The sequence below is a fragment of the Protopterus annectens genome, chromosome 14.part0 (genome assembly GCF_019279795.1).
Source record: "Protopterus annectens isolate FY-2018-M chromosome 14.part0, PAN1.0, whole genome shotgun sequence".
NCBI lineage: Eukaryota > Metazoa > Chordata > Ceratodontiformes > Protopteridae > Protopterus > Protopterus annectens.
Genome location: NC_056748.1, coordinates 464,081,295 through 464,108,705, shown reverse-complemented (window position 1 = coordinate 464,108,705; position 27,411 = coordinate 464,081,295). Strand labels below are relative to the sequence as shown.

Here is a 27,411-nt window from a genome sequence, read left to right as displayed (position 1 = left end):
GGATCCAGAATCCATGGTTCCTCCAAAAGGTAGGGCCACAGGAAAGGAAGCCAAATTTGTTGAGGCCAGTAAGGAGCAATGAGGATCAAGGAACTCAACTGTCTTGCTTTCTGTATTACTTTGGGTATGAGTGGAAAGGGAGGAAAGGCATATAGAAGTCCCGGGGGCCAATCATGAACTACAGCATCCCTGGGTGACATCCCCTGATCGGGAATGAGGGCAAAGTAGCTGCTGCGTTTGGTGTTCAGGTGAGTGGCAAATAGATTTGCAGCAAGGCTGGCCCCATTTGTGAAAAATCTCCTTCGCAACCATTGGATTCAGGGACCACTCGTGAGGCATCAGAATTGCTCAGCTGAGTTTGTCCGCTATTACTTTGGATTTCCCCAGGATATGCGTTGCTATCAGGAAGCGCTGAGTATCCATCGCCCATTTCCAAACTCTTAAGGCCTCTCTGCAAAGCAGGTAAGACTTGGTTCCCCTTTTTTTATGTACCACACAACAGACATGTTGTCTGACTGAATTGCAATTGTTCCAGTAGGAAGGGAGCTGTGAAGTGCTTGCAACTCATATAGCACCACTCTCATCCCCAGAACATTGATGTGCAAGTGGTTCTCGTGGTTTTGCCAAGTACCTTGGACTGTCTTTCCCAGATAATACCCCCCACCCTATCTGGGAAGTGTCCGTGGTCAAAACTGCTTTCTCTTGGGGAGGAACAAGTTGACGACCTATGACAAGTTGTTTCGTGTGTAACCACCATGTCAGATCCCTTTTGCATGTGTCTGTTATTAATATCTGGTGAGATAATGGAAGGTCTTGCATCAACCATTGTGCAAACAGCATCCATTGGAGAATCCTCATACGTAAACGAGCAAGAGGAACTAATAAGATGGCGGAAGCCATAGTCCCTAGGACTTGAAGTACTACTCTGGCCTGGACTCTTTGTTTGTTTAATAAGGATCTGATCTGACTACGTAGAGATTCCACTCTTTCCTGTGTTAGCTTTACTGACATGGTGGTTGTGTCCATTTCTGAGCTTAGATATACAATCTACTGCGAGGGAGATAAGACTGACTTTTGCAAGTTGATAGTGATGCCTAGGCTGGAGTCGAAGGATAGAGTCTTGTCCCTGGTTCTTATGAGTTGATGCTTGGTGGTAGCAGTGAGAAGCCAGTCATCTAGGTACAGAAACACTTGGAATCCTTGACGTCTCAGGTGAGCCGTTGCCACTGCCATGCATTTGGTAAACACTCTGGGGGCTGTAGTGAGGCCAAAGGGCAGTGTTCTGAACTGAAATTGGCTGGCTCCCAGCCAGAAGTGTAAGTGTCTCCTGGAGTGCCTATCCATTTTGATGTGGTAGTACACATCCTGGAGATCGATTGAGCACATTCAGTTGTCTTTCCCGATAAAGGGAAATATCGACTGCAGAGTGACCATTCGGAACTTTGATTTTCTTACATGCTTGTTGAACCTGCTGAGATCTAGAATTGATCTGCAGTCTCCTGTCTTTTTTAGAACTAAAAAAGAATTGAGAGTAAGTTCCAGATCCTACTTGCTCGGCAGGGACTTCTTGGATGACTCTTTTTTGTAGCAATAAGATTACCTCTGATGTTGCATGGTCTAGTTGGATGGGAGGTACGTCTGGAAGAGACCGGTTTGTTGGGGGTTCAGAAATAAAGGGAATCAGGTAACCTCTGGATATTACTATGTGTACCCAACAATCTTGACTGATAGCCAGGTGCTTGGATACAGCGATATACGACTCTCGACTGCCTCCAGAGTCGGGCAACCCCTCAGGGTCGATGGAAGGGACGATCAGAGAAAGTTTCTCTATTTCCCTGATGTTGTGGACCTCCTCTGCCATGAGGGCATAGTCTTCCATTATATCCTCACCCTCTGCCCCTGGGGGAGGGTTGACCTTGTGCCTGAGGAAAACCTTTTTGGGATTTGCGGAACCACATTTTCCCTCCTGTATTACCCATGGGATAGGGTCTGGACGGGAGAGAGAGAAACGGACTCCAATGGCAGATAAGGTTTTTTTCTTCCTGCTCGCACCTAGTCAAAGTCTCTTTTACTTGGGGTCCAAAAAGAGATGAACCATCAAAGGGAACGTTAGTGAAGGAAGACGAAGGATTCCGTAAAATTACAAAGCCGCATCCACGAATGTCTCCTGAGGGCTATTCCTGCTGTGGCTGCCCTGCTCGCTGCATCTGCCGCATATGAGATCAGCCTCATGGAGGAGTTAGCTATAGAAGTAAGGGTGGAGAGCTGCGCGAAACCTTGTCCATGGAACCCGGAGCTACTGAACCCTGGAGGGTATCTCCTAACTCTTTCAGGAGATCCCTCTGCAGATGAGTGAAATGAGTCAGGTAATTCAGCGATCTTAGTGTAAATGCCGCTGAAGAAAAAGTACGCTTCCCGTACCTATCCATCGTCCTGGACTCCTTGTTAGGAGGATGGATATTAGAAGAAGTCTCAGATAATTCCTTCTTGGTGGCCACTGCTACCACCATAGCATCAACTGGAACTCCCTTGTTAAGGAAAGACTTGTCCTCAGGTGTTATCATAAATTTGTTTGGCCTCGGGACGGCTTCCACTGAATCTGGAGAGGTCCATGCTTTCCACGAAATGATCCCCAAAAGTTGGTCATAAGGTGGTGTCACTCAAGAGGTGGAAGGTCGGGTGCCAAAGGACTCAAGATACACTGATTCATACTCAGTAGCGTTAGAGATCTTCCAATCACCCCTCTGTCCAAGGATTTCTAGGATGTCAGAGAAGGAGACGTCCTCAGAAGGAGATCTAGGGGACCCTTCTGACTCCTCTAATTCAGTGTCTGATGTGACAGACTCAGGGGAGTCGACATGTTTCCTCTTACATAACCTCCTCCGAGGGAGCTCTCCTGCGGGATAATCTGGGGAGGTCTCGGAAAAGGGGGTGCCTCCAATGGGGGCTACTTGGGCCTCTGGTTCCCTACGCTGTGGGGTTGGGCAGGGGGGAAGAGGTTGCTGCCTGCTGCTGGAGGGACACAGGTTCCAAAGGAATGGCTTTGGCAGAGGATAAAGCCTTCTCTATAGCTTCAAAAGCCTCCCCCCCACTCCGAAGACCTCCGCTCCAAGGGGGTGGATGGTTGACTCCTAGCAAGAGGGAACAGCTCTGAAGCAGAAGTGGGAGCCGAGCTGAGTCGAGCCAAGGCTCCGAAAGGGAGGGTCGGTTCTGTACAGAATCCAGAGTGACTGTCCCCCTCGGAGTCGACATGAGAGCGTCGGCTCCAGACTGAGCCATCGAGGATAGAGTAATTGGCACTGAGGAAACAGGCTGAATCCCCGGAGCCAAAGGGTCGAAGACAGAGGAAAGTACAGTTGTGTACACTTACCATAAATGTAGATATTCGAGTGTATTCACCGTTACAGTCATTACATTTGGGTAATCTGCTGGCAGGTTGCCCTCAGTTGGCCTGAATAACAAAGTCTTGGGTCCTGCGTTGGTTGCTGTCCCTTCTTCCATGACGTCAGGTCTTCAGGGGTATAAAACATGCAGCAGATGCCATTACATCAGTTTTTCTTGCCCCAGATGTCAGGTGCCCCCCAAAAGGGGAGCAAAATATATATATAAATAATTTAAAACACAAAAATATACCTGCAAACAAAAGCAAATACACCAAAAAGGCTTTTAAGTGTAGTAAAGGAAAGGAGAGGCATAGTAAGAGAAAAAACAGGGGATTGGAGGGAGGGTAACCAGGACTGCAACAGTGAAAACACTCGAGCATCTACATTTATGGTAAGTGTACACAACTGCACTATGTTCTTCATGTTTCACTGTTGCAGTCATTACATTTGGGTGGACTCCCAAAGCTAAGGTTGGGAGGATGGATTTATACAGCATTAGGACCAGCTATAAGGCCCTGCAAAACAGCAGTGGCAAAGCCAGCTCTGGATTTAGAGAGAATTGGTAAATGATAGTCCTTGGTGATAGTATGAACTGAACTCCAGGTAGCAGCTTCTAGAATATCCCTGGTAAGAACACCTCTGACAAAGGCTGCAGAAGTAGATGCAGCCCTGGTGGAATGGGATCTGATCCCCTGGGGATAGGTTTTCCATGGTGCTTATAGCAGAAATGAATACAATAGCTTATCCATTTGGAAATAGTTTGCTTTGAAATAGCCTTTCCCTCTGCACCTGCAGCAAATGCTACCAGCAGTTGTTCAGATGATCTTCGAGATTTAGTCCTGTCCAAGTAAAATCTAAGTTGTCTGTCTACATCCAATGAATGCAGAATTCACTCTCCCTTGTTCTGTGGGTTGGGAAAGAAAGTTGGCAAATGAATGGACTGATTAAGAGCCACACTGGATACCAACTTGGGCATGAAGGACGGATTAGTCCTGAGTGACACCCTGTCCATATGAAAGATGATGAAGAGCTCCACTGCCATAAGGGCCTGTAATTCAGAAATCCTTCTAGCCGAAGTGATTGCTAAAAGGAAGGCTGTTTTCCAGGAAAGAAATTTTAGGTCTGCAGTAGCAGCTGGCTCGAAAGGAGGGAGAGTGAGTTTCTCCAATACAAAGTTAAGGTCCCAGGCAGGGGTTGGAGCTCTCCTGGGTGATCTCAAGTTTTTGGCCCCTCTGAGATACTGCTTTAGCAGAGGATGAGAGAAAGGGGGGGGGGGGGTTCCTGTGTTGTAATGAGTTGAAATGGCTGAGGCATGGATTTTTATAGAAGAAAAAGACAGGCCCTTGTGAAGCATCTCAGTTAAGTATTGTAAAATCTGAGTTAAATTGGGCACTGCTGTGCTCATCCCTTGAGATTGATTCCAGGCACAAAATCTTTTCAATTTGTCAGCATAAGATTTTCTAGTACTAGGTCTTCTCACCTCCAAAATGACATCCATCACAGGTTTGCTGAGGGATACTAAGGGGGAATTTAAGTGATTAGCCAAGCTGCAAGATGCAATGTTTGGAGCTGAGGGTGCAAAATTTGGTTGTTCTGCTGAGACAGTAGGGAAGGTGTCTGAGGCAGGTGCCATGGAGGAATTTGTGACAAACTGCGTAAGAGTGGGTACCAGTGTTGGCGAGGCCAGTCTGGGGCAATCAAAATCATTTTTGGTTTGTCCTGTTTGACTTTTAGTAGAACTTTGGAGAGCAGAGACAGAGAGGGAAAGGTATAGACTGGTGGATTTTCCCAGCTGAAGGACAGAGCATCCACTTTCCAGGCTTTTTTGTGAGGAGTTCTTGTGCAAAATTTGCCCAACTGGTAGTTCTGGGGTGAGGCAAAAAGATCTGTGTCTGGGCTCCCCCAATTGTGTGTCAACATGTTGAAAATCCATGGTTGCAGTTTCCATTTGTGTGGGTCCATGAGATTTCTGCTTAGTTTGTCTGCCAAAATATTCAGGTTTCCTGGCAGAAACTGAGCTTGTAGTTGTACTTGATAGCTCAAGGCCATGTTCCACAATGCCATGGCTAGTCTGCAGAGGGTGTAGGAATGTGTACCCTCCTGCTTATGTACCACATAACTGTGGTGTTGTCCTTCTTTACCATTAGTTGTCTTGGATGAAGGTAGTCACTGAAGGCTGTCAGTACATTCTGTACAGCTAGCTTTTCTTTTCAATTGATATGAAGGTTCATTTGCCCTGAATGCACTTCCCCGCCAGATGAGCCCCCCCCCCCATGCATAGTCTGACTTGTCTTTAGTTAGGGTTTGGGTGGCAGGGGGTGGTGTGAATGGCAGTCCCTTGCTTTGGTGGCAGGCCTCTGCCCGCCATAGGAACTCTAGTTGCAGGCAAGGTATGACAGGAATCATTGTTTCCAGGCTGTGACAATGTTGACTCCATAAACTTAAGTACCACTGAAGTTTCCTCATATGCAGTCTTGCATATGGAATTAGAAGAATGCAGGAGGCCATGAACCCCAAGGCTTGCAGTATTTGTCTTGCAGATAGCAGGGTTTTTGTGGCCACCTGTTTGAAGTGTCACCAATTGAATTTGCTTTTCTGGCGTAAGGAAAGCCATCAGGGCAGTTGTAATCAAGCTTGCACCCAGGAATGTAATTTTTTGTGAGGGTACTAGTTGTGATTTATTTTTGTTTACGGTGTACCCTAGACAAGTTAGAACCCTTTTTACAAACGCCATATGTTTTAGAAGTATGGACTTGTTTTCTGCCTGAATTAGACAATTGTCCAGGTATGTATTTATTTGAATATTTTTTTTGCCTGCAAAATGCAATTATTGGAGCCAGGCACTTTGTAAATTCCCTGGGCACAATAGATAAGCCAAAGGGCAGTGCAGAGAACTGATAATGCAAGTAGCCTGCTTTGAAGTGGAGGTATCTTCTGCAAGATTCCCTGATTGGGATATGCAGGTATGCCTCTTAAATCTAGAGTTGCCAACTAGGCATCTTTGCCTGGCATAGGAATTTACTGGTGAAGAGTCAGCATCTTGAATTTTGGAATGTCCAGAAAGGTGTTTAGATTAGACCGGTCCAGAATTGGACGCCATGATTTGTCTTTTCTGGGTACCAGGAAAAGTCTGGAATAGAAACCTTGTCCCTTTTCCTCTTCTGGTACTAGTTGAATAGCCCCCATGTTTAGGAGGGAAAGTACTTGTTTCTGAGCCTCTGCCCACTGATTTGGGGGCAAGTCTGGCCCTCCGTTTGGAGTTGGCAACGTGTGGAAATGAAATCTGTATCCCTGGGACACTATATTTAAAACCCATTTGTCCTGGGTTATAAGTTGCCAGTTTTTTGCATGAAGAGCCAGTTATCCCCCCCAAAAGGGCGGCTAATAGGTAAGTGCTTGGTAATTTTAAAGGAAAGTCATTGAGACTGTTTACCATAGGGAGGTGTCTTGTTATTTCCAGATTTGGAAGCGGAGGCACCCCATTGCTTAGTTCTGAAAGACCCTTGAGACTGAAACCTGGTGCTTTTGGAATGTTTGGGTTTGGCCTTGAGTGGCTCTGAAAGGAACTGGAAAGGACCAGTTCTTAGTAGGCCAGTGTCTGATAAATCTTGGAGGTTGTACTTGTAAGAAATATTTCACAGTTTGCATAGATTTAGCTTTTTCTTCCATCTTTTTTAAAACTTCTTCAGCCTTATTGCCAAACAGATGGTCCTGCTACAAAGGAGCATCCAACAATTTTGCTTTAACATGATCAGGCAGAGATTGCTCCTTAAGCCAAGCATGCCTTCTAAGCACAGACCCAGTAACAGCAGCCCTGCAAGAGACCTTCAAAGAATGAAAATCACATTGCAAAGTATGTTTGCCAACTTGTTCAGCTGAATGCAATAAATCATGTAAGTCCTTATTTTCCACACAGTCAGAAATCAACATAATTTTCTGTTTAAGCAGTCCCATGATATGCTGTTGATATTTTAGCATATGGAATTGACAGTTTAAAGCCCTGATTGCTAAGGATGCAGAAATATAAACCTTTTTACCAGCGTCCTGGAGTCTATATCAGAAGGAGTAGGATTTTTAGCAGTAGAAGCCTTAATGTTCTTGGGCCCCTGAGAAATGGTTTCAGGGTCCGCAGCAGGATTTTTGAAAAGGAATTTGTGGGAGTCAGGAACCCTGTAGTATCTGTCTGGCTTACAAGGAGCTGGAGGCAGGGAATCAGGGGCCATACTGGATTCTGAAAACACATCAAAACACATCATCAACAATGTCTAGTACAGGTTGTATAGCCAAAGGCCTATGCTGAGGAAGAAGAAGGAAATCCCTAAGCCTCTTTTTGGATTCAGAAAAATCCTGACTTTCCCAGTGGAAATGTTCCCTTAAGGTATGTAACGTTTCCCCAAAAGAAAAATCCTCAGGGGGAAAAGCAGAAGGAATGGAATCCTCTGCATCAGAGTCCTCATAAGTAGGTATGGACAAATCCTGTTCATTAGAAGAGTCAGAAGAAACAGAGTCCTGTTCAGAAGATTCATGGTCCATTTCAGCCCTAGGCCTCTTAGAAGGGGGGACTGACTACTCCTGATTAGAGTAATTAAATCCTCAGCCATTTTGATCACTTGTTTTTTAGGCACAGGGGCCTGAACATGTGGCCTGGGTGTCAGTTACTTAGACATAGATCGAGATTTTAAGTTGGTGTCAGTTTAATATACAAATCTGTAGGCCTGAATACACCCTCAGAAGCCAGTGCCTGCACAGCGGCTCCGGACCCATCCAAGGTAGAGACATCCGCGGGTTCCATAGGTGAAGTATCTCACAGCATACCGGACGCTGAATGGGTCTCAGTAGAGGCCTGCGAATCAGAAGTAGCAGGTATCAGGGGCTTCAAAAGCCCTTCACTGAGTACCGGCTTAAGAGAAGAGTCGTCGGCAGTTGTGGACCTCAATGGCCTGTCTCTGTCTTTTTCTTTGCGTTTTTTTGGTATTCCAGTAGTCGGATGGCTAACTGACGTCATTTCTGGATAATTTAACCGAGAGCTGAAATATTTAGAAGCAAAAATGTACCGACTACGGATAGTGCACTGTTTAAATAAAGCACAAAGCTGTCAGCAAGGTACATCGTGGTCAGGGCCTAGGCAATGAATACAGTACAAATGAAAATGCTTATGAGGTATTAGCTTCTCACAAGTAATACAATTATTAACTTCTACTGACATCGGAAAGGAGCAAGAAAAAGTTTCCCCAACGGGGTACTTAGCTTTTAGTTGAAGACTTCAGTTCTGAAACTCGAAAACGAAAATTTCAGGAGGTGGCCGACTGGCACTTGCAAACTGCTTCTGTTTCGGGCACCGTGCGGCAAGAAAGACTGATGTAATGGCGTTGGCTGCATGTTTTATACCCCTGACGTCATAGAAGAAGGGACAGCAACCGACGCAGGACCCAAGACTTTGTTAATCAGGCCGACTGAGGGCAACCTGCTAGCAGATTACCCAAATGTAATGACTGCAACAGTGAAACATGAAGAACATCCTGACGTACTAGGCTCCGAGAGCGAAGCAGTCAGAGGAGGAACATTGATCGGTACGGGGGACGGCTCCGAGACCTTTGGGTCTGCAGGGTCAATTTTCTAGCCAGAGCTGTATCTGAAAGCAACCTCTTCACCACCCTCTCAATGTCCTCATCTGATAGGGTCCTGGAGGATCTGGTGCAGAATGAAGGAGACCTCCTTCTCTCCAAAATAGGAGATCTCAAAATAGGAGATACAGTCTCGATGTCAGGCAAACCCTTCAGTACCTTAGACTTGTCTCGGAACCTAAGGAATAGACTGCACCAAAGATGAAGCAGAGTCGGAACTGGAACTCCTTGGTTCAGACGCTTTAGACTTTTTGGTCAGCTCCGAAGTCGGGGCCGATGATTTTTTCTTTGAAGATTTTGGAGCTGCCTGACCAAGTTCCAGCTGTTCCTGGAAGGAACTGGTCAAGAGACCCCCGTCAATAAGCTTTCTCTTCCCTTCATTTAACACTCTTGTACTAAAAGCGTGACAGAAGGTGCAAGGTTCCTGTAAATGGGATTCGCCCAGACAATATACGCAACTGGTGTGGCTGTCTGTAAGAGACATTTTCTGCGCACACCTATCGCATTTTTTGAAGCCCGAAGGGCGACAATCCTTATCTTTATCTTTAGACATAGTTAAAGACTAAAAAATAAAGGTATAAGGAAGAAGAAAAGTTTTTTTTTTTTTTTTTGTTATAGCCGTCACACACACACGCAGGGAGGAAAGGCCCTCTAACTTAGCAGGCACTACGGCCCTCTATTTTAAACGGGCTGTACAGTCCTAAGGGGGGGAATAGGGGTTGACAACTTTCAAAAAACAGACAGAAAAAGGTGGTAGAAAAGGACTAAATAAGTAAATAATCGTTCTAATTAGCCAACGAGCCAGTAAGACACAACCTCAAAGCTTTTGCGGCAAACAAGATTTGGGGAATTGCCGTGAGGCACCATGGGATAGGGGCTAGCCTCGAGCCAGTAAAAAGCTCTCGAGCTTTAGTATAGGCCGAGTCAGAGCCGAATATCGTCTCTGAACCCATCCAGCAAGAATTATGGTGAGATAGGACTACATAACATGGTGATTTGGGGGGAAAAAATCACTAGTGGCTATTTCTGAAAGACAACTTTACAATCAGGAGACAGTACAAACACTTTACAAGAAAACCAAGATATAGAAAAGAACATCAGTGTTGTGCATTACGGGAAGGAGAAGAGATACCAAACAGCCTAGAAATGCTTAGTATTGGAATTGTTTCCAGTGAGTGTGGTCTTTGGGCTGTGGGTCCATCATTTATAACTAGCAGAACCATCCAATCCCATCTTCCTCACAACTGTCCCTTTTTTTTACAAAGTTGTACTACAAGTATTTGAGATAGGGGTATAATGTGTACCCCCCATACACACACACACACACACACACACACACACTCACTCTCTCACACACACACACACACACACACACACACACACACACACACACACACACACACACACGCAGGAGATGCAGTGGGATGTACCCACCCTGCAAAAATACTTGTAAACTGGGTCTATATTATGTCATCGAACACTTAAAAAAGCGAATGCTGATTGATCGACCTAATTTAAGCGAAAGCTTACAATCTTGAACTGTCAGATCAGCGATTTTTTCCCAGGGAAAAAAATTGCTGATCCAAAACACATACACAAAACACAAGCACACCAAACAAACAGAAATCCACACACATACACCTAAAATCTGATACCTAACCCTACACTAAACTATGCACACACCACTAACTACCCACTTACCTTAACCCAAACCCTAACCCTAAGGTCCGTCACTATTGCACACTCACCTCACTTGCTCCCTAACCCTCATGTCCACTCAATCGCACACACACCTAACCCGAGCCCTAACCCTAACTCACCTAAATCACCCTAACACTCATATCCACATAATCACACACTTACCTGAATCCGACCGGTAACTTTCCACCATAACACTGAAAATACAGAAGCAACAGAAACGGACAACCAAATTCTTTCCCTAGGAAAAAATTCGAGTTTCTGTTGCTTCAATATTTTGCAGTTTCGCGAAAATAAGTTTGATCAATCAGCGTTGGCTTTTTTAAGCGTTCGAGGATATAATATAGACCCTTGTAAACTAGTACAATATAATTTCCTGATAAACAGAAATGTAAATACACAGATTCCCTTTTAGTGTGCTTCAGTGAAAAAATGTGTCTGCAAAGTGCCATGGATCTAACTGTCTTTATTTGCACTGCTTATTAACAAATGTGCTTTACTAATGACTTGCAAGTCTTTCATTTAGATTTAACTGCCTTATTTGTAATGTTTGTTCTTTCTGTTCACTACAAAATGACTGTATATGCTTATATTTTGCTGCATCAGGAACTCCACATACTTTGTAAATCAGGGGCAGGTCATAGCTGTGGGTGGGGTTAATGCCAAAGATAAAACAGAATGGTGAGGTCTTTGAGTACAAGTGTAGAAAAACCTGGATACACCCGTTTTTTGTTCTATGTTTCAGTGGCAGTTCCATCAGTTGCTGGCCAGTGCCCTTGCACTCTCTCTACATTCCCTCTCTGTTTTAACTTCCACTGATGACAGGCTAGCCAGTCCCTCATACTGATAGCAAATATTAATTTAAAGCTGGCTGATGGAAACAGAGTGGAAATTAGGCTGGGTTTTGGCTGTAGCATTACTCATGCTACCACAGGCTTTTTGTTGCAAGCCCTACTCATATTTATTATTTATTTATTTATTTTACATTTGTTGACCGGGCTAGTCTGTCTGGATACATGTCCATTTTCAGAAGAGGCCCGAGGAGAAAAGCTCCACTATATACTAGAAGGTAACATAAAAATAGTACAACGGGATGCAAAATTATAAGCATGACAAGAAAATTAGTCCAGTGTAGCATAGTAATGGTACTAAAGCAATTTGACAATAACTATAATTAGCAAAACATAAACTAAACTATAATTAGCAAACTTAACAAAGCTATAGCTATAACACAGAGTGATGATTTATGTTTGCAAATTCTTTGCTGTACTAGGAATAGTACAGTCATAAAAGAAAGAAAGTAGTAAATTACATAAGAGTCTATAAGGTATTTACAGTATTCACAATTGTTATAATTGTTTTGTGCCAGGGCAATAGATTAAGAGGCAGATTTGCATAGCTCGGATCAACCTATAAATTTGGGGGGATAACAGGTTGCAGAGGTAAAGTAGTATCCAAGTGGACAGTAGATAGCTGCAGAAGAGGGGTAGTATTAGTGATAGGGATAGGCATAGAGGTAAATGGAGAGAAATGAGAAGAGGGTTGGATGCTCAGGTCAGTCAGGGTTTGAGCAGGGGCATAGCCAGTGAGACTTAAAATAGTTCCTCAGTTGTTTCTTGAAAAGTTGAGAAGAGCCTAGAGAGGTCAGTTCTATGGGAAGTTTATTCCAGTATAAGCCAATGGCGTTTGTAAACAAGGAGTCACCAGCTTTGTTGTGTGTTTTGAGAGTGGCAACTAGTAGTTTGTTGGCTGAACGAAGGGAAGTAAGACTCCTGTAAGGGACAACAAGGTTATTTAGTATGGGTGTATTAGAAGGGTAGTGGAGGATTTTATAGGTGATAACTAATTGATGTAGGAAAATAAGATTTTGGAGTTCGAGCCAGTCAAGCTTTTTGAGGTTAACACAATGATGGGTGTGAAATGGGGAACCTGTGGCAAACCTGGCAATGCTATGATAGGCCATGGCAAGTTTCTGAAGATTAGATTTTGAAAGGTTTATAAAGGATGGGGAGGCATGCAATAGTGTGGAGATAAGATGAGTTTGGGCTAGAGACACCCTTGTAGATGCTGTTAGAAAGGGCTTAAGTCTATAAAGAGCACCAATCTTTTTATTAACAGCTTTGATGGTTAGGTCAATGTGGTAATCAAAAGTTTAGTTGATTATCTATTGTGACACCTAGTAGTTTAGTGGAACAGTCATGTGTAATGATAGTGCCATTGTCAGACAGAATTGAAAAGGAGAGAGGGGCGGATTTAAGGGTAGAAGAGAAAAGTAATTGTTTTTTTTGGGATTAAGGAGGAGACCGATATCTTGGAACCATTTTTCTGCTGCTGTAAAGACTTGTTGGGTAGAAGAATGAAGTTCGGCTGGAGAAGCAGCAGAACAGATGAGAGTTGAATCGTCTGCGCATTGAATACATGTGGAAGTGGGAAGAGAGGTAGACAGGTTATTTATAAATATGGAGAAGAGAAGGGGTCCTAGGATGGATCCTTGAGGGACACCGATAGTGACTGGGAGCAGAGAGGAAAGATGGCTGTCCCAGAGGACTGCTTGTTGTCTATCTTTCAAGTAGGAGTCAAACCAGTGCAATGCCAAAGGTTCCAGAGAGAGACATTTCAAAGTGTCTAGCAGAAGGTGATGGTTCACCATATCAAAGGCTTTAGAGAGGTCAAGAAATAAAGCAGAGGAGAAGAGGTTGTTATTGCGATTTTTGTTGATAATGTCTGAAAAGGAGAGAAGAGCAGTGGAGGTGCTATGGAAAGGTCTAAAACCATGTTGGGAGTCAGAAAGCAGGTTATTATGTAAAAGATGATGTAGAAGTTGTTGGTGTATACAATGTTCCATAAGTTTAGATAGAAGTGATAATAAGGCTATAGGACGGAAGTTGGAAAGTTCATTAGTGTTTCCTCCTTTATGCAGAGGAATGATATGGGAGACTTTCAAGAGGGAAGGAATAGTAGATTCAGTTATTGTTCTATTAATTAAGATGGAGACTGGGTATGCTACTTCAGCTGCTGCAAGCTGCAGATATTCAGCTGGTAGTAGTTCGGCTGAAGGAGTGCATGGTTTAAGTTTTGAGAGTAATTTGTGTATATAGGTCGTGGAGACTGTACTAAATGTTAGAGTGGGGGTGTTATTTTGAGGAGAGGTCATTTTGAGGGAAGTGTGGGGAATCATGGTCTTTGCTAGAGAGGTGACTGTTTCAGAGAAGAAGGTGTTGAATGTGCTGGCTATTAAGTTGGGTGGAGTCTGCACTAAGTTAGCTGGAGTAGGTGTTTTGGTATTACCTGGATGGAGCAGTTTATTGATTCCTGACCAGAATTTTTTGGGGTTATGATTTTGATTTTGTTGGTGTTGAAGGTAATAATTTTTTTTATCAGGATAGGTAAGTTTTTTTGTAGTGTTTCTAAGGTATTTGAAGTTTTGGTGGTCAGTTGGGTTTTTAGTAGTTCTCCATTTTGTCCATTGTTTATTCCTTAAATGCATCATTTGCTTGGTATCTTTAGAAAGCCATGGGCAGCTTTGGATCCTGTTCTAATTACGCAAGAGGGGGCGTGATGCTCAAGAATTTGGAGGAATGTGTTGTTAAAATGGGCAACTGCTTCCTCAAGTGGCAGGTGTTTTAGAGTTGACCAGTTATACTGTTTGAGTTCATTGAGGAAGCTAGGAAGGTTAAAGTTTTTTTTGTTACGTATAATACGATAGTTGGGCTGATTTAAATTGTTGTTTTTTTGTTTGGTGATGTAGGTGAGAAGATGGTCGCTGATATTGTCAGGGAGTATACCAGTTTTATAAGAGAGAGGATTATTGTTGACCAATATCCAGTCCAAGATGACTTGTTTATTGGTAGATTTGTGAATTCTAGTGGGGGAGTTTATAGTTTGTTGAAAAGTAAAGAGGTTGAGGTGATAGGTGGGTTTGGGGGATATGCAAGAGTTCCAGTCAATGTTAAAGTCTCCTAGGATTATGGTTTCCTGAGGAAAGCTACAGGAGAGCCAGCTAAGAATGTTTTCCAGTGTATTTAAGTTGTTGCCAGGAGGGATATAGGAACAAATTATATATATGGCTTTGTTTTTATTTAAGTGGAATTTGCTGCAGAGTATTTCAGCATTGGCAGGGGAGGGAGGGAGGGAGTCAATAGAGGACACCTGCAGTTGAGATTTATAGAGTAAAGCAACACCACCACCCTTTTTGCTTAGACGATCCTGCCTTAAAATGCTATAACCAGGAGGAGTAATGTTGCCACTAGAGCAGCATCGGGCAGCGCCGGTTAAACAAGGTTAAACTCTTTCTGGCTCCAGAAAGTCTGTTCTTCAATTTTTCCCTTAGAACTGCTCTGTTAGGAACCTAAACAGTTTACACCTTCACTAAAAAGTGCAGCACTTGTTCCAAATAGCTTTTTCTTCTCAAAAAGCTCAGCACTTGTCTTATAAGCATATCCCTTGTCTTATAAGCATTCTCTTTGCAGGTCAAGCACTCCTATATTATACAAATCTCTCACTAGCAAAACCCCCCAGGAGTGCCCACTTCCCTGCTAAGCCCACTACTTTTCTGTCTCATACCAACTCATAAATCTTTCTAGCATGTCGAAGGGTCAGATGCTGGTATCCTCTCCTGCCCAGTTGGTGAATCTGGGAATTCTGAGACAATGTTACAATTGCCTCATGTACACGGACAACCCTCTCCTCCTCCCACGTAACACTAACACTTGCGAGAGATACAGCTATTTAGCCAAACTGGAGGCTGAGCTCTCTCAACTCAGGAATGGCAAGACCAGGCAGGAGGAGAAGGCAACTACACACACCACAATACCAGTCTCACATAACTCAACCACACCACTGAATCAAACACATAAACACACTAAGACATACTCGGAGGCTCTGAGTAAAAATTTACCTAAACAGCAGAGGCCTCCAAAGCAGACACCCAAGCAACTGCAAACTCAATACACCACACAAACAACACATACACAACAAAATCAGTGTGCAAAGCAGTCACTGCCCTTAAGGCCAAATACAACACCAAACATACTTGTCATAGGTGACTCCATAGTCAGACACACTGACCCGGAGGGAGACGGAAAGCCCGGAACCGGGAAACAAATGGGGGGGCCCCCGGGGGAACTTCCCGGTTTTCCGGAAACCCGGGAAACAGGTTTTCGGCCCCCGGGGGGGGACTCCCGGAAAAAACCCGGATCGGGAAAATGGAAAGTGGGAGGTAAGGCGGGGTGCCGACCGAGAAAAAGCGGTTCTGGCACCGAGGGCTCCACAATCATCAGGTCAGCCTCTTCCGGCTCCGAAGACTGAACAGGTCTCGAAGGAGGAACAGATGGAGATAGTGGCAGGCCTTCAAGTCTGACATCAACTGAGAGGAGACGAAATAAGCTTGGACAGGGCTGTATGCTCCATAAGTTTCTGCACCACACGGTCCACGTCGGTGTCGGAAAGGGCTCGAAGAAGCGAGTGAAGGGATCGAAGACGGAGCCGACCTCAATAGAGTCGGTGGAGGGAGCTCCGTCACGGTTCCAAGACTCGAGGCTCGAAACTGCCAACAGTTGAATACCGGCCGAAGTCTGTGGAACCGGTGATCCAACTAAACTTCGAAGAGCTCGGGCCGATGTCTTTGGCTCCGGCGCCTTGACCCCGCCGAACTTGGATGCCTGGTCTGAAGCATCCAAGGCCTCCTGGAAAGAGGGTTTCAGCAATCCTCTATCCATCAGTTTCCTCGCCTATCTGTCATGACCCTCCCACTAAAAGAGTGACAAATAGAGCAGTCCTCTTGTAAGTGGAGAGGGCCAAGACAGTAGACACAGGAACTGTGGTTGTCTGTGACCGACATTTTTTGGCCACACTGACAACGCTTGAAGCCAGATTTTAATTTTTCTGACATGACAACAAGAAAAAAAGACAGTCCAGCAATTAAAAGTCACTTCCAATGATAAAAACACAGTCAAATCCGGTATATGTGTCAAATCCTGTAATAAGCACTACACAATATTTAGTCCAAGTTATTTAAGTAGGGGAGGTAGGCCCCGAAACAAAACTCTGTACCCTTTAGTTAACTAAGTAACTAATCTAAGGAACCGAGATATCAAAGTCCACTCACACACCTACTCTAACTATTCATAGACTATAATGAAGAACAATTTTTGAAAATTTGAAACAGAAAGAACAATTCTTATCTGTAAAAGCCTCGAGCTAGTCCCCAGCGATGCGTATGCAGCAGCGGCAAACTAGATCTGAGGTAAAGGTAGAGGGGGATTGTGGGTATTAGATGTCCTCGAGCTTCTTCTCGATGCAGAGCTTGCAGTCGGCCGACACGGAGCCGAGGATCGGCTCCGAACCCATGTGTAAGAACAAAGGCGAGATTGAACACTCTCACATCTATAATTAGCAAAACATAAACTAAACTATAATTAGCAAACTTAACAAAGCTATAGCTATAACATAGAGTGATGATTTATGTTTGCAAATTCTTTGCTGTAGTAGGAATAGTACAGTCATAAAAGAAAGAAAGTAGTAAATTACATAAGAGTCTATAAGGTATTTACAGTATTCACAATTGTTATAATCGTTTTGTGCCAGGGCAATAGATTAAGAGGCAGATTTGCATAGCTCGGATCAACCTATAAATTTGGGGGGGATAACAGGTTGCAGAGGTAAAGTAGTATCCAAGTGGATAGTAGATAGCTGCAGAAGAGGGGTAGTATTAGTGATAGGGACAGGCATAGAGGTAAATGGAGAGAAATGAGAAGAGGGTTGGATGCTCAGGTCAGTCAGGGTTTGAGCAGGGGCATAGCCAGTGACACTTAAAATAGTTCCTCAGTTGTTTCTTGAAAAGTTGAGAAGAGCCTAGAGAGGTCAGTTCTATGGGAAGTTTATTCCAGTATGAGCCAATGGCGTTTGTAAACAAGGAGTCACCAGCTTTGTTGTGTGTTTTGAGAGTGGCAACTAGTAGTTTGTTGGCTGAACGAAGGGAAGTAAGACTCCTGTAAGGGACAACAAGGTTATTTAGTATGGGTGTATTAGAAGAGTAGTGGAGGATTTTATAGGTGATAACTAACTGATGTAGGAAAATAAGATTTTGGAGTTCGAACCAGTCAAGCTTTTTGAGGTTAGCACAATGATGGGTGTGAAATGGGGAACCTGTGGCAAACCTGGCAATGCTATTATAGGCCATGGCAAGTTTCTGAAGATTAGATTTTGAAAGGTTTATAAAGGATGGGGAGGCATACAATAGTGTGGAGATAAGATGAGTTTGGGCTAGAGACACCCTTGTAGATGCTGTTAGAAAGGGCTTAAGCCTATAAAGAGCACCGATCTTTTTATTAACAGCTTTGATGGTTAGGTCAATGTGGTAATCAAAAGTTTAGTTGATTATCTATTGTGACGCCTAGTAGTTTAGTGGAACAGTCAGGTGTAATGATCGTGCCATTGTCAGACAGAATTGAAAAGGAGAGAGGGGTGGATTTAAGGGTAGAAGAGAAAAGTAATAGTTTGTTTTTTTTGGGATTAAGGAGGAGACAGATATCTTGGAACCATTTTTCTGCTGCTGTAAAGACTTGTTGGGTAGAAGAATGAAGTTCGGCTGGAGAAGCAGCAGAACAGATGAGAGTTGAATCGTCTGCGTATTGAATACATGTGGAAGTGGGAAGAGAGGTAGACAGGTTATTTATAAATATGGAGAAGAGAAGGGGTCCTAGGATGGATCCTTGAGGGACACCGATAGTGACTGGGAGCAGAGAGGAAAGATGGCTGTCCCAGAGGACTGCTTGTTGTCTATCTTTCAAGTAGGAGTCAAACCAGTGCAAGCAATGCCAAAGGTTCCAGAGAGAGACATTTCAAAGTGTCTAGCAGAAGGTGATGGTTCACCATATCAAAGGCTTTAGAGAGGTCAAGAAATAAAGCAGAGGAGAAGAGGTTGTTATTGCGATTTTTGTTGATAATGTCTGAAAAGGAGAGAAGACCAGTGGAGGTGCTATGGAAAGGTCTAAAACCATGTTGGGAGTCAGAAAGTAGGTTATTATGTAAAAGATGATGTAGAAGTTGTTGGTGTATACAATGTTCCATAAGTTTAGATAGAAGTGATAATAAGGCTATAGGACGGAAGTTGGAAAGTTCATTAGTGTTTCCTCCTTTATGCAGAGGAATGATATGGGAGACTTTCAAGAGGGAAGGAATAGTAGATTCAGTTATTGTTCTATTAATTAAGATGGAGACTGGGTATGCTACTTCAGCTGCTGCAAGCTGCAGATATTCAGCTGGTAGTAGTTCGGCTGAAGGAGTGCATGGTTTAAGTTTTGAGAGTAATTTGTGTATATAGGTCGTGGAGACTGTACTAAATGTTAGAGTGGGGGTGTTATTTTGAGGAGAGGTCATTTTGAGGGAAGTGTGGGGAATCATGGTCTTTGCTAGAGAGGTGACTGTTTCAGAGAAGAAGGTGTTGAATGTACTGGCTATTAAGTTGGGTGGAGTCTGCACTAAGTTAGCTGGAGTAGGTGTTTTGGTATTACCTGGATGGAGCAGTTTATTGATTCCTGACCAGAATTTTTTGGGGTTATGATTTTGATTTTGTTGGTGTTGAAGGTAATAATTTTTTTTATCAGGATATGTAAGTTTTTTTGTAGTGTTTCTAAGGTATTTGAAGTTTTGGTGGTCAGTTGGGTTTTTAGTAGTTCTCCATTTTGTCCATTGTTTATTCCTTAAATGCATCATTTGCTTGGTATCTTTAGAAAGCCATGGGCAGCTTTGGATCCTGTTCTAATTATGCAAGAGGGGGCGTGATGCTCAAGAATTTGGAGGAATGTGTTGTTAAAATGGGCAACTGCTTCCTCAAGTGGCAGGTGGTTTAGAGTTGACCAGTTATACTGTTTGAGTTCATTGAGGAAGCTAGGAAGGTTAAAGTTTTTTTTGTTATGTATAATACGATAGCTGGGCTGATTTAAATTGTTGTTTTTTTGTTTGGTGATGTAAGTGAGAAGATGGTCGCTGATATTGTCAGGGAGTATACCAGTTTTATAAGAGAGAGGATTATTGTTGACCAATAACCAGTCCAAGATGACTTGTTTATTGGTAGATTTGTGAATTCTAGCGGGGGAGTTTATAGTTTGTTGAAAAGTAAAGAGGTTGAGGTGATAGGTGGGTTTGGGGGATATGCAAGAGTTCCAGTCAATGTTAAAGTCTCCTAGGATTATGGTTTCCTGAGGAAAGCTACAGGAGAGCCAGCTAAGAATGTTTTCCAGTGTATTTAAGTTGTTGCCAGGAGGGATATAGGAACAAATTATATATATGGCTTTGTTTTTATTTAAGTGGAATTTGCTGCAGAGTATTTCAGCATTGGCAGGGGAGGGAGGGAGGGAGTCAATAGAGGACACCTGCAGTTGAGATTTATAGAGTAAAGCAACACCACCACCCTTTTTGCTTAGACGATCCCGCCTTAAAATGTTATAACCAGGAGGAGTAATGTCATTGTCTTTGGTGCCTGGTTTAAGCCAGGCTTCAGTAAGACAGAGGATGTCAAATGAGTACAGGTCAATTAAAGCATGGAGTTGTGTAATTTTATTGTTAATGCTCCGAATATTTAGGTGTGCTATAGAAAGGGAGTTAGAAGAGAAAGGTGAGTTTGAGTTGTTAGTATTTGGTTTTGTGAGGGTGTTAAGGAGGGAATTGTTTGGGCCAGGGTTGGGGTGGATGTCCCCATGTAGCAGTAAGAGTATTTGAGGAAGTGGGAATATGTTTGAGTTTTTGGAGGGTATGATGTAGAACTTTCTAGATGTGTGAAACCTATTATGTGGTATTCTGTGATAGAGTGGGGGAAGGTAGGAACATGATGACAGGAGGTTAATGTAGGTTTGATTAGCTAGGGGAAGGAATGAACCTGTGTGTTTAGCTAAGCTAGGAGATCTGCTAAGGGTGTAGTACTCATAGGAAGTAAGGGTATAGTATAAAAGAAGGATGTTAAATAGTAGGAGTAGATAAAGTAGTTTGAAAGGCAGGGTCATGTTGAGTTAGGTATGCTTGGGAAGGTTAGAAATTAGTAGTATTTGGATGGTGGGGATAGGGGTGTGGTAGTGAGTCAGGAGTGGAGAGTTAGTGAGTGTGAACGAGGTAGGAAAATGGATATGGTGTGAGAAAATTGGAGGTGTGGCCGAGCAAGTATAAGGCTAGGGTTACTGGGGGTGGGTGGGAATTGGGGGTAGGGTAGGGGAGCAGAGTGAGCCCACAGGGCGAACGGAGCGGAAAGAGCCAGAGAGACGACCAGGGCGCAGAAAAACAATCAGTGAGAAGTGAAAGAAGCACTGGGTACAGGGCAAGTTAGGAGTGGACAAAGAGAAGGGGTACAGATAGGATGATAGGTAAGTTGGGAGAGATAAAATACAAGTTTAGATGCTCAGAGAGGTAGTACAATTGGGTGTAGTACAGAGATAGAAATGGGGTTGAGACCAGGAAGATATCATGAAGAGAACAAAACTCTGGTGAGATAGTTAGGGATAAGAGGTTTACTAGGACTAGGGTACCACCTAGTGGTCAAAGTAAAAAATAAGGAGAGGCAGAGCAGGCAAAGAGCAAATTACTGGGAATGTGGGGAGGTACAGGAGAGAGTTATCCTCGGGACAAAGATGCAGAGGGAGGGTAGGAGAGTGTGACGTAGCTGCTAAAGGAGGGGGGTGTAGGCTGCTGGTTAACTTGGGAGGGAAGTCAAATAGCCTGGAGTTATATAACTTAAAAATTCAAATTAGCAGGACATACTTTCAAAAAAGGACTGTTCAGGGTAGAAAGTCTTGGTGGGAAAGACAAACAAATCTTATTCAGGACTCTGTTCCTTAAATTGGATTCCGCACGGGCCTCTTTAGAGTGGATAAAGGCAGGAACTCAGGTATGCAAGGCTGGAGAAATATAAGGAAGAGATAGAATACAAATAAGTAAACACACAGAGGGTGAAGATCAGAGACAGCCAAAACATAGTACCTTAGAAACTGAGTCTAAAGACAAACAAATGACAGCCCCTTAACACATTATAGAGCAGGCACACCATAGAAGGATTAATAAATAGCAGGAAGCAAACAAACATAATACAGTTGTTTACAAAATGTTTGAATGGGTATAAACAAGTTCCTTCTATGCAGTTATTTTTTATGTAAGTCTTACACAGGACATGCATACATTATATTATTGCATCAATTGAAAACAGTTATGCAGTAACAGCATAGGTTGGTAGCTGTATCAAACAGCAGAGTTGAACTAAAGAATAGTTACAAACACTAATTGCCTAGAAGTAAAGATGTTAAATGGAGTCTAAGAATTCCAGTAGAGAACAACAATCAAGTACAATGCATTGGCCTGCGACTATATTATGCAAGGCAGACTCCAACAATGGGCAGTGGAGTTAACAAACAGTATCATGGAGAATAACTGATACTGGCATACTTATACTAGTATGTTACACAGTAAACATTTAGTAGGGTTCCAGGAAAAAATTAGCATGGACCAAAACTATCACATCAATTCTCAGGTCACAGAAAATTACCTATGAATTTAGAAACTAAGGGTGTTTAAGAATATAGTGACATTGCCAAAGTAAACGTAAAACGCACTGTGTTAGTGTTAAAACAGTTTTAACTCTTTAGCAGGACAAGTAATTTTGTGCACGAAAACACTTCCAGCCTAACAGTAAAAAGCGCTGTGTAGTTGGGACCACCTGGACGCTGGAAAAACGGCGCATCCCCAGATCCCCACATCCCCCTGATGTGCTGGTCTACTTTTCAGGTGGGTGTGCAATGCCATTATAAAAGAACTGCCCACAACTGCATAATGATATGTCCCGTAATGTCCATCCATATAACACTTGGCTGCCACGTCTTGTCACATCTCCTGCCTCATTGCAGAAGCACATGTAATTGGTGCACCAACACCACATCCTCTTACTTTCCTCCATAAAACAGGTGAACAGGCATTGCCTCATCATTCCTCTTATCCCTATTGTTAGCTCCTCCAGTACCTAGGTCACTACTCGAACCAAAGTCAACCAGGTCACAGTCACGGCTTCATAACTCTATATCACAGAGCCAACCCTACAACTAACAGTTTACTGGATGTTTGTTAACCATGTGGACACTTTTTAAATTTAACTGAATGTGCAAACACATAACGAGATTATACAAAATATAAACAAAACACCTTTTTCAAAATCAGCCTTCTGAACAAACACATGAATCACTAAAAGCAGCATAAAGGAAAGGCACTTGACTTATCTATGAAAGACTTTCCCTTATAGAATTGAAGCCCATAGGATCCAGTAATGCTGGAACTGTGGACCCCCTGGTGGTACACTGCTGAAAGATTCCACCACAGAATGTAATGCCTGACATGTGTAAACCCCACTGTTACTGCCTACAGCACATGTCTGCTCGTAATAAGCCCTAAAGTGGGATATTATAAGCCAAGGATATAACCAGGAACTGTAGTTGTGTGGATCATTGTTTCATCTTAAAAGAAAAAAAAATCCATCTCTGGTTCTGTGCAGCAATTAGCACTTTAAGATACAACTACAGCATAAGCTGAAAGGACCATGGCTTACACGGAGATGTAGGAAGGCATAAGTGTTCACACACAACCTGTGTCCCAAAACAAGTGAAATCATGATAAGTATGCAACATACAGCCACAGTCACCCCAGCAGCATACTAAGCTGGGATATCGAATTACAGAAGAAATGTGTGAATAAAGTGCAGGTAATTAAAAAAATAAATCAATGTCACACTCTTACAACCCCAACCCTCCATTTAGAACTAGGCTGCATACCTGAAGGGTCCTTCCTAAAAAGGGTATTCATGATGGTGGCATGGAGCTTCACACGGTCCCAGTCCTTCACCATTAGTCCAGAACTTGCAAATCGTTCCAGCAGCTGATCTGCCACAACTTGCAACCTATAGTGGATAGAATTAGAATCATTGTATCTTCTACAGGTGTTTAAAATACTATAACTTTTACAAAAATACAAAGCAATACCAATAATAATCATCATGTTTCTTCCTCTGCACCTCTCTCTCCTGACAAGTAACTGTAGTCAGTACTGCACAAGTAAATGAAGTGCAGCTGTAATGTTCAGAGATTATAGAATACATCTGGAATCTACTACCTAAAGGAACAGATAACTGGTAGCAGTTTAGTAAATCATGAACAATGCATCTGCAAAACTGGAACTTGATTCTACAATCTTAACACGTGTACTATGCAACTGTGAACAAGCATGTATTTACTTGTTTGTTTTTGTTTGTTTACTTATTTATGTATGTATGTCAAAGTAGGTGGAAAATGAAATGAACTTGGCCAGACAAAGATATTTGACATTAGCTTTGACTTCAGAAAAGCACATGCCATACAGGAGTGTCATCACTAAGCCCACAGGAACTCTTCTAATAACCAGCCTTTTTGTGGATGTAGACTCCCCTATCTTCTTGGATATTGCCTGTAAGCCAGCTGGCTATCCAGTGGTTGACGTAGGGGTTAATATCTAATTCAGTAAGCTTATTTACAATGCCCAAGTGTGTTGAATGCTTTGGCCTGGTCAAGGTAGGCGTGTGCACCACCTTGTCCTCATATAATGCTTTGCTGACTTTCTTATACTCAAGTTGAGTAGGCATGACCTACCTGCCTTTGACGAAACCAAATGGAGTTGGATCTAGTGTCTGCAGGTTTCCAATTCAGCATTTTACATATTCATGATTATTTGTTTTCATGGCTTTAAATATCCAACTAGGCAGGCTTATGGGTACATAGTTCCTTGAGTCCATGGATGGCCCACTCTTGTGCAGTGTGGGATAACTGTTGCGACTCTTCATTCATTTTCGGCAAGAAGCCTGACAGCAGAGTGCAGTCCAACCCTACTTAATGAAAATTCACAAAGAGAAGCATAAAGTGCAAAAACAGTATTAGCCAACTAAACCAAGCACACGGTGTGTCCACAAAGAAGGACTGTTTTAAAAATAGTAGGGTTAGAAGACAGTATGTAAATAAAGCCTAAGATTTTCTGCTATACCAGAGAAACTGTAAGGAATAGACTGCATGCATTTTATGAAAGTACAAGTAAGCAACTGGACTTTTATTTCACAGTGGATTAATTAATTGAAAGGGCACACTGTGACTATACTTCAAATATGACCATGATAAAGAATCAAAGACCTATATTAGTAGAAATGCAGTCATACCAGCCACAAGAATTGCTCCTACCAGAAAAGTATTCAAAATTAGAGACACTCAACTGTTTGTGAAAATGATTATTAACTGTATACCAGGCAAAACAGAAGCAAGTTTTTCCCTGCAATGAGGGGATGCCAAAAGGCAAGTATGAGATTCAAGTTGCTACATCCAGCTGTCTTTAAAAGTTTTTCCCTAGAAGATCAAAGACATTTTTGGATGCAGAAGGAGCTAAGGAGGAATAATAATAATGATGATGATAATAATAAATTACCCAACAAAGAGTGAGCCAGAAAACTGAAGGGGATTCTGCTTCTCAATCTTCTGACAATAACATATTAGCCAACAGAGAGAACTTGCCAGTGAAAACCTTTCTATTGTTTCAAAGGATAATGTCTGGGTGAAAAAAAAAAACAGTCCAGAAGCTGACTGGAAAAATCAAGAGCATCTTGGACCTGAACTAGAGACTGATGTTGAGTGGTCAAGATGATGAGAAGAAAACCATGAATAATGTGAAAATAAGAAATAAATGGAAGAACTACAAAGTGTCATTTCCATAAGATGCAGTTTGGATATGAGGGCTGTGCTAATATAAGAAATACTAGAAGCGTGTTGACTGAAGTCTCTAAAGCATAATTCCCATTTTGTCATGTTATGTTTAGGACAATGAAGTGACTGAAGATGTAAATGTTAAGTTAAATATTTTTTTAGTAATGTGTACAATAAACATCTTGAGCTAAACCTCATGTTACACTGTAATGTAGTGCTGTATAGTATGCAGACGTAGAGGTATTTTAAAAATGAGAGGTGGGGAGGGGAGTTGCAACAGTGACTGCTGTTCAAGCTAGTAATGTTAAGATAAGAAAACACCTTTCCTTGATACAATGCAAAACAGTTTTATACAGCAACAAGATAAAGCCTGGATATAAGCAATACAATTATGTGATCATGGGGGGATGTAAAAGTGTACTTGATCATATTATGTGTGTGCATTAATTTCCCTTGCTTTTTATGCAGGTGGAAGTATAGACTGAAGTTCTTAATTTAAACTCCGGGCAAGGGATTTTTTTTAAGCAAACAGATTAGAAAATGGAAAGCATGAAAAGGACAGTTTCAGTTTTGAAAATAATTTTTCTTACATATATACAGCTATTAGCTTTTTCTTTATTTTGGGGATTCAGGCTGCTAGGAGATAAGACATTCTCCCTTATGTACTTGCTCATTGTGTGGGTATGAATGCTTCCCTGTGCTAGCAGTGAATTTGTAATGGACACATGTCTCTGCAGCTGAATTTCACTTCAGCCATGTCTCTCCAACTAAATGTACCAAAGGGAAATCTCGGTGCCTACTAGCTTGAACCTGTCTTTTCCCATTAGCAAGCACCTGTAGTTGGAGATGGTAAGTCTACAGTTGCAGGCAATGAATCAGGAAATGACTGAAGAATGTACTCTGAGGCACTTGTATGAAAAACACCATGATTAGTATTTAAAGGGGAAATGACATAACGTTCAGTGAAAATAATAAATGAAACATTGACACTGAGAGAAATGAATACTTTTCCAATTAGTTGCATCTTTAGTATTTTACTATTAAATACAACAGTATACAGTTTAGCTTATTCATTTAAGGGCAGCCAGTGCACTTTTTCTTAGGGATAAAAATCAGTTAACTGGGTAATTCAAATTGTTTTTCACATATGGGAAGGAAACAGAGAGGGCAAGGACTGATAGTATCTGTGAAAGGGGTATCACAGCCTGTACTTCAGAAAGTACAGTTGTGTACACTTACCATAAATGTAGATGTTCAAGTGTATTCACTGTTGCAGTCATTACATTTGGATTATCTGCCTGCAGGTAGCCCTCAGATGGCCTGAATACCAGCGTCTCGGATCCCTGCATCGGATGCTGTCTCTTCTTCCATGACGTCAGGTCGTCAGGGGTATAAAACATGCAGCTGACGCCATTACATCAGTTTTTCTTGCCCCAGATGTCAGTTGCCCCCATAATGGGAAGCAATTATATGTTATGTTACATCTCCATCAAAAAGCAAATACACCAGAAAGCTTAAATACACCAAAGAAGAAGGAAAGGTAGAGTCAAGAAAAGTCAGGAGGTTGGAGGGAGGGTAACCAGGACTGGGACAGTGAATACACTCGAACATCTACATTTATGGTAAGTGTACACTTTGTGTTTCACTGTTGTAGTCATTACATTTGGGTTGATTCCCAAAGCTAGGGAAGAGAGGAGGAAGTTAGAAAGCATTAGGACCAGCTATTAAGCCCTGCAAGACTGCAGTGGCAAACCCAGTTCTGGATTTAGAAAAAATAGTCATGTGGTAATGCTTGGTGAAGGTATGTACAGAGCTCCAGGTACCAGCTTCTAGAATGTCCCTGGTAGGGACACCTCTGAGAAAGGCTGTAGAGGTAGATGCAGCCCTGGTGGAATGTGATCTTATCCCCTGTGGGGTAGGTTTTCCATAGTGCTTATAGCAGAAATGAATGCAATGGGCTAT

The 27,411-nt window shown here is 42.6% G+C and overlaps 1 protein-coding gene across 8 annotated transcripts in view; it reads right to left on the bottom strand.

Annotated features, from left to right (window-relative positions):
- ASCC1 (activating signal cointegrator 1 complex subunit 1) overlaps positions 1-27,411 on the bottom strand; it is a gene marked incomplete at its 3' end in the record, with an annotated part of 476,277 nt that overhangs the window by 16,804 nt on the left and 432,062 nt on the right. For all 8 annotated transcript variants that reach the window (XM_044056221.1, XM_044056218.1, XM_044056214.1 and 5 more), the window contains 1 exon segment: positions 23,506-23,630. In XM_044056221.1, the coding sequence (XP_043912156.1) occupies positions 23,506-23,630 (125 nt within the window).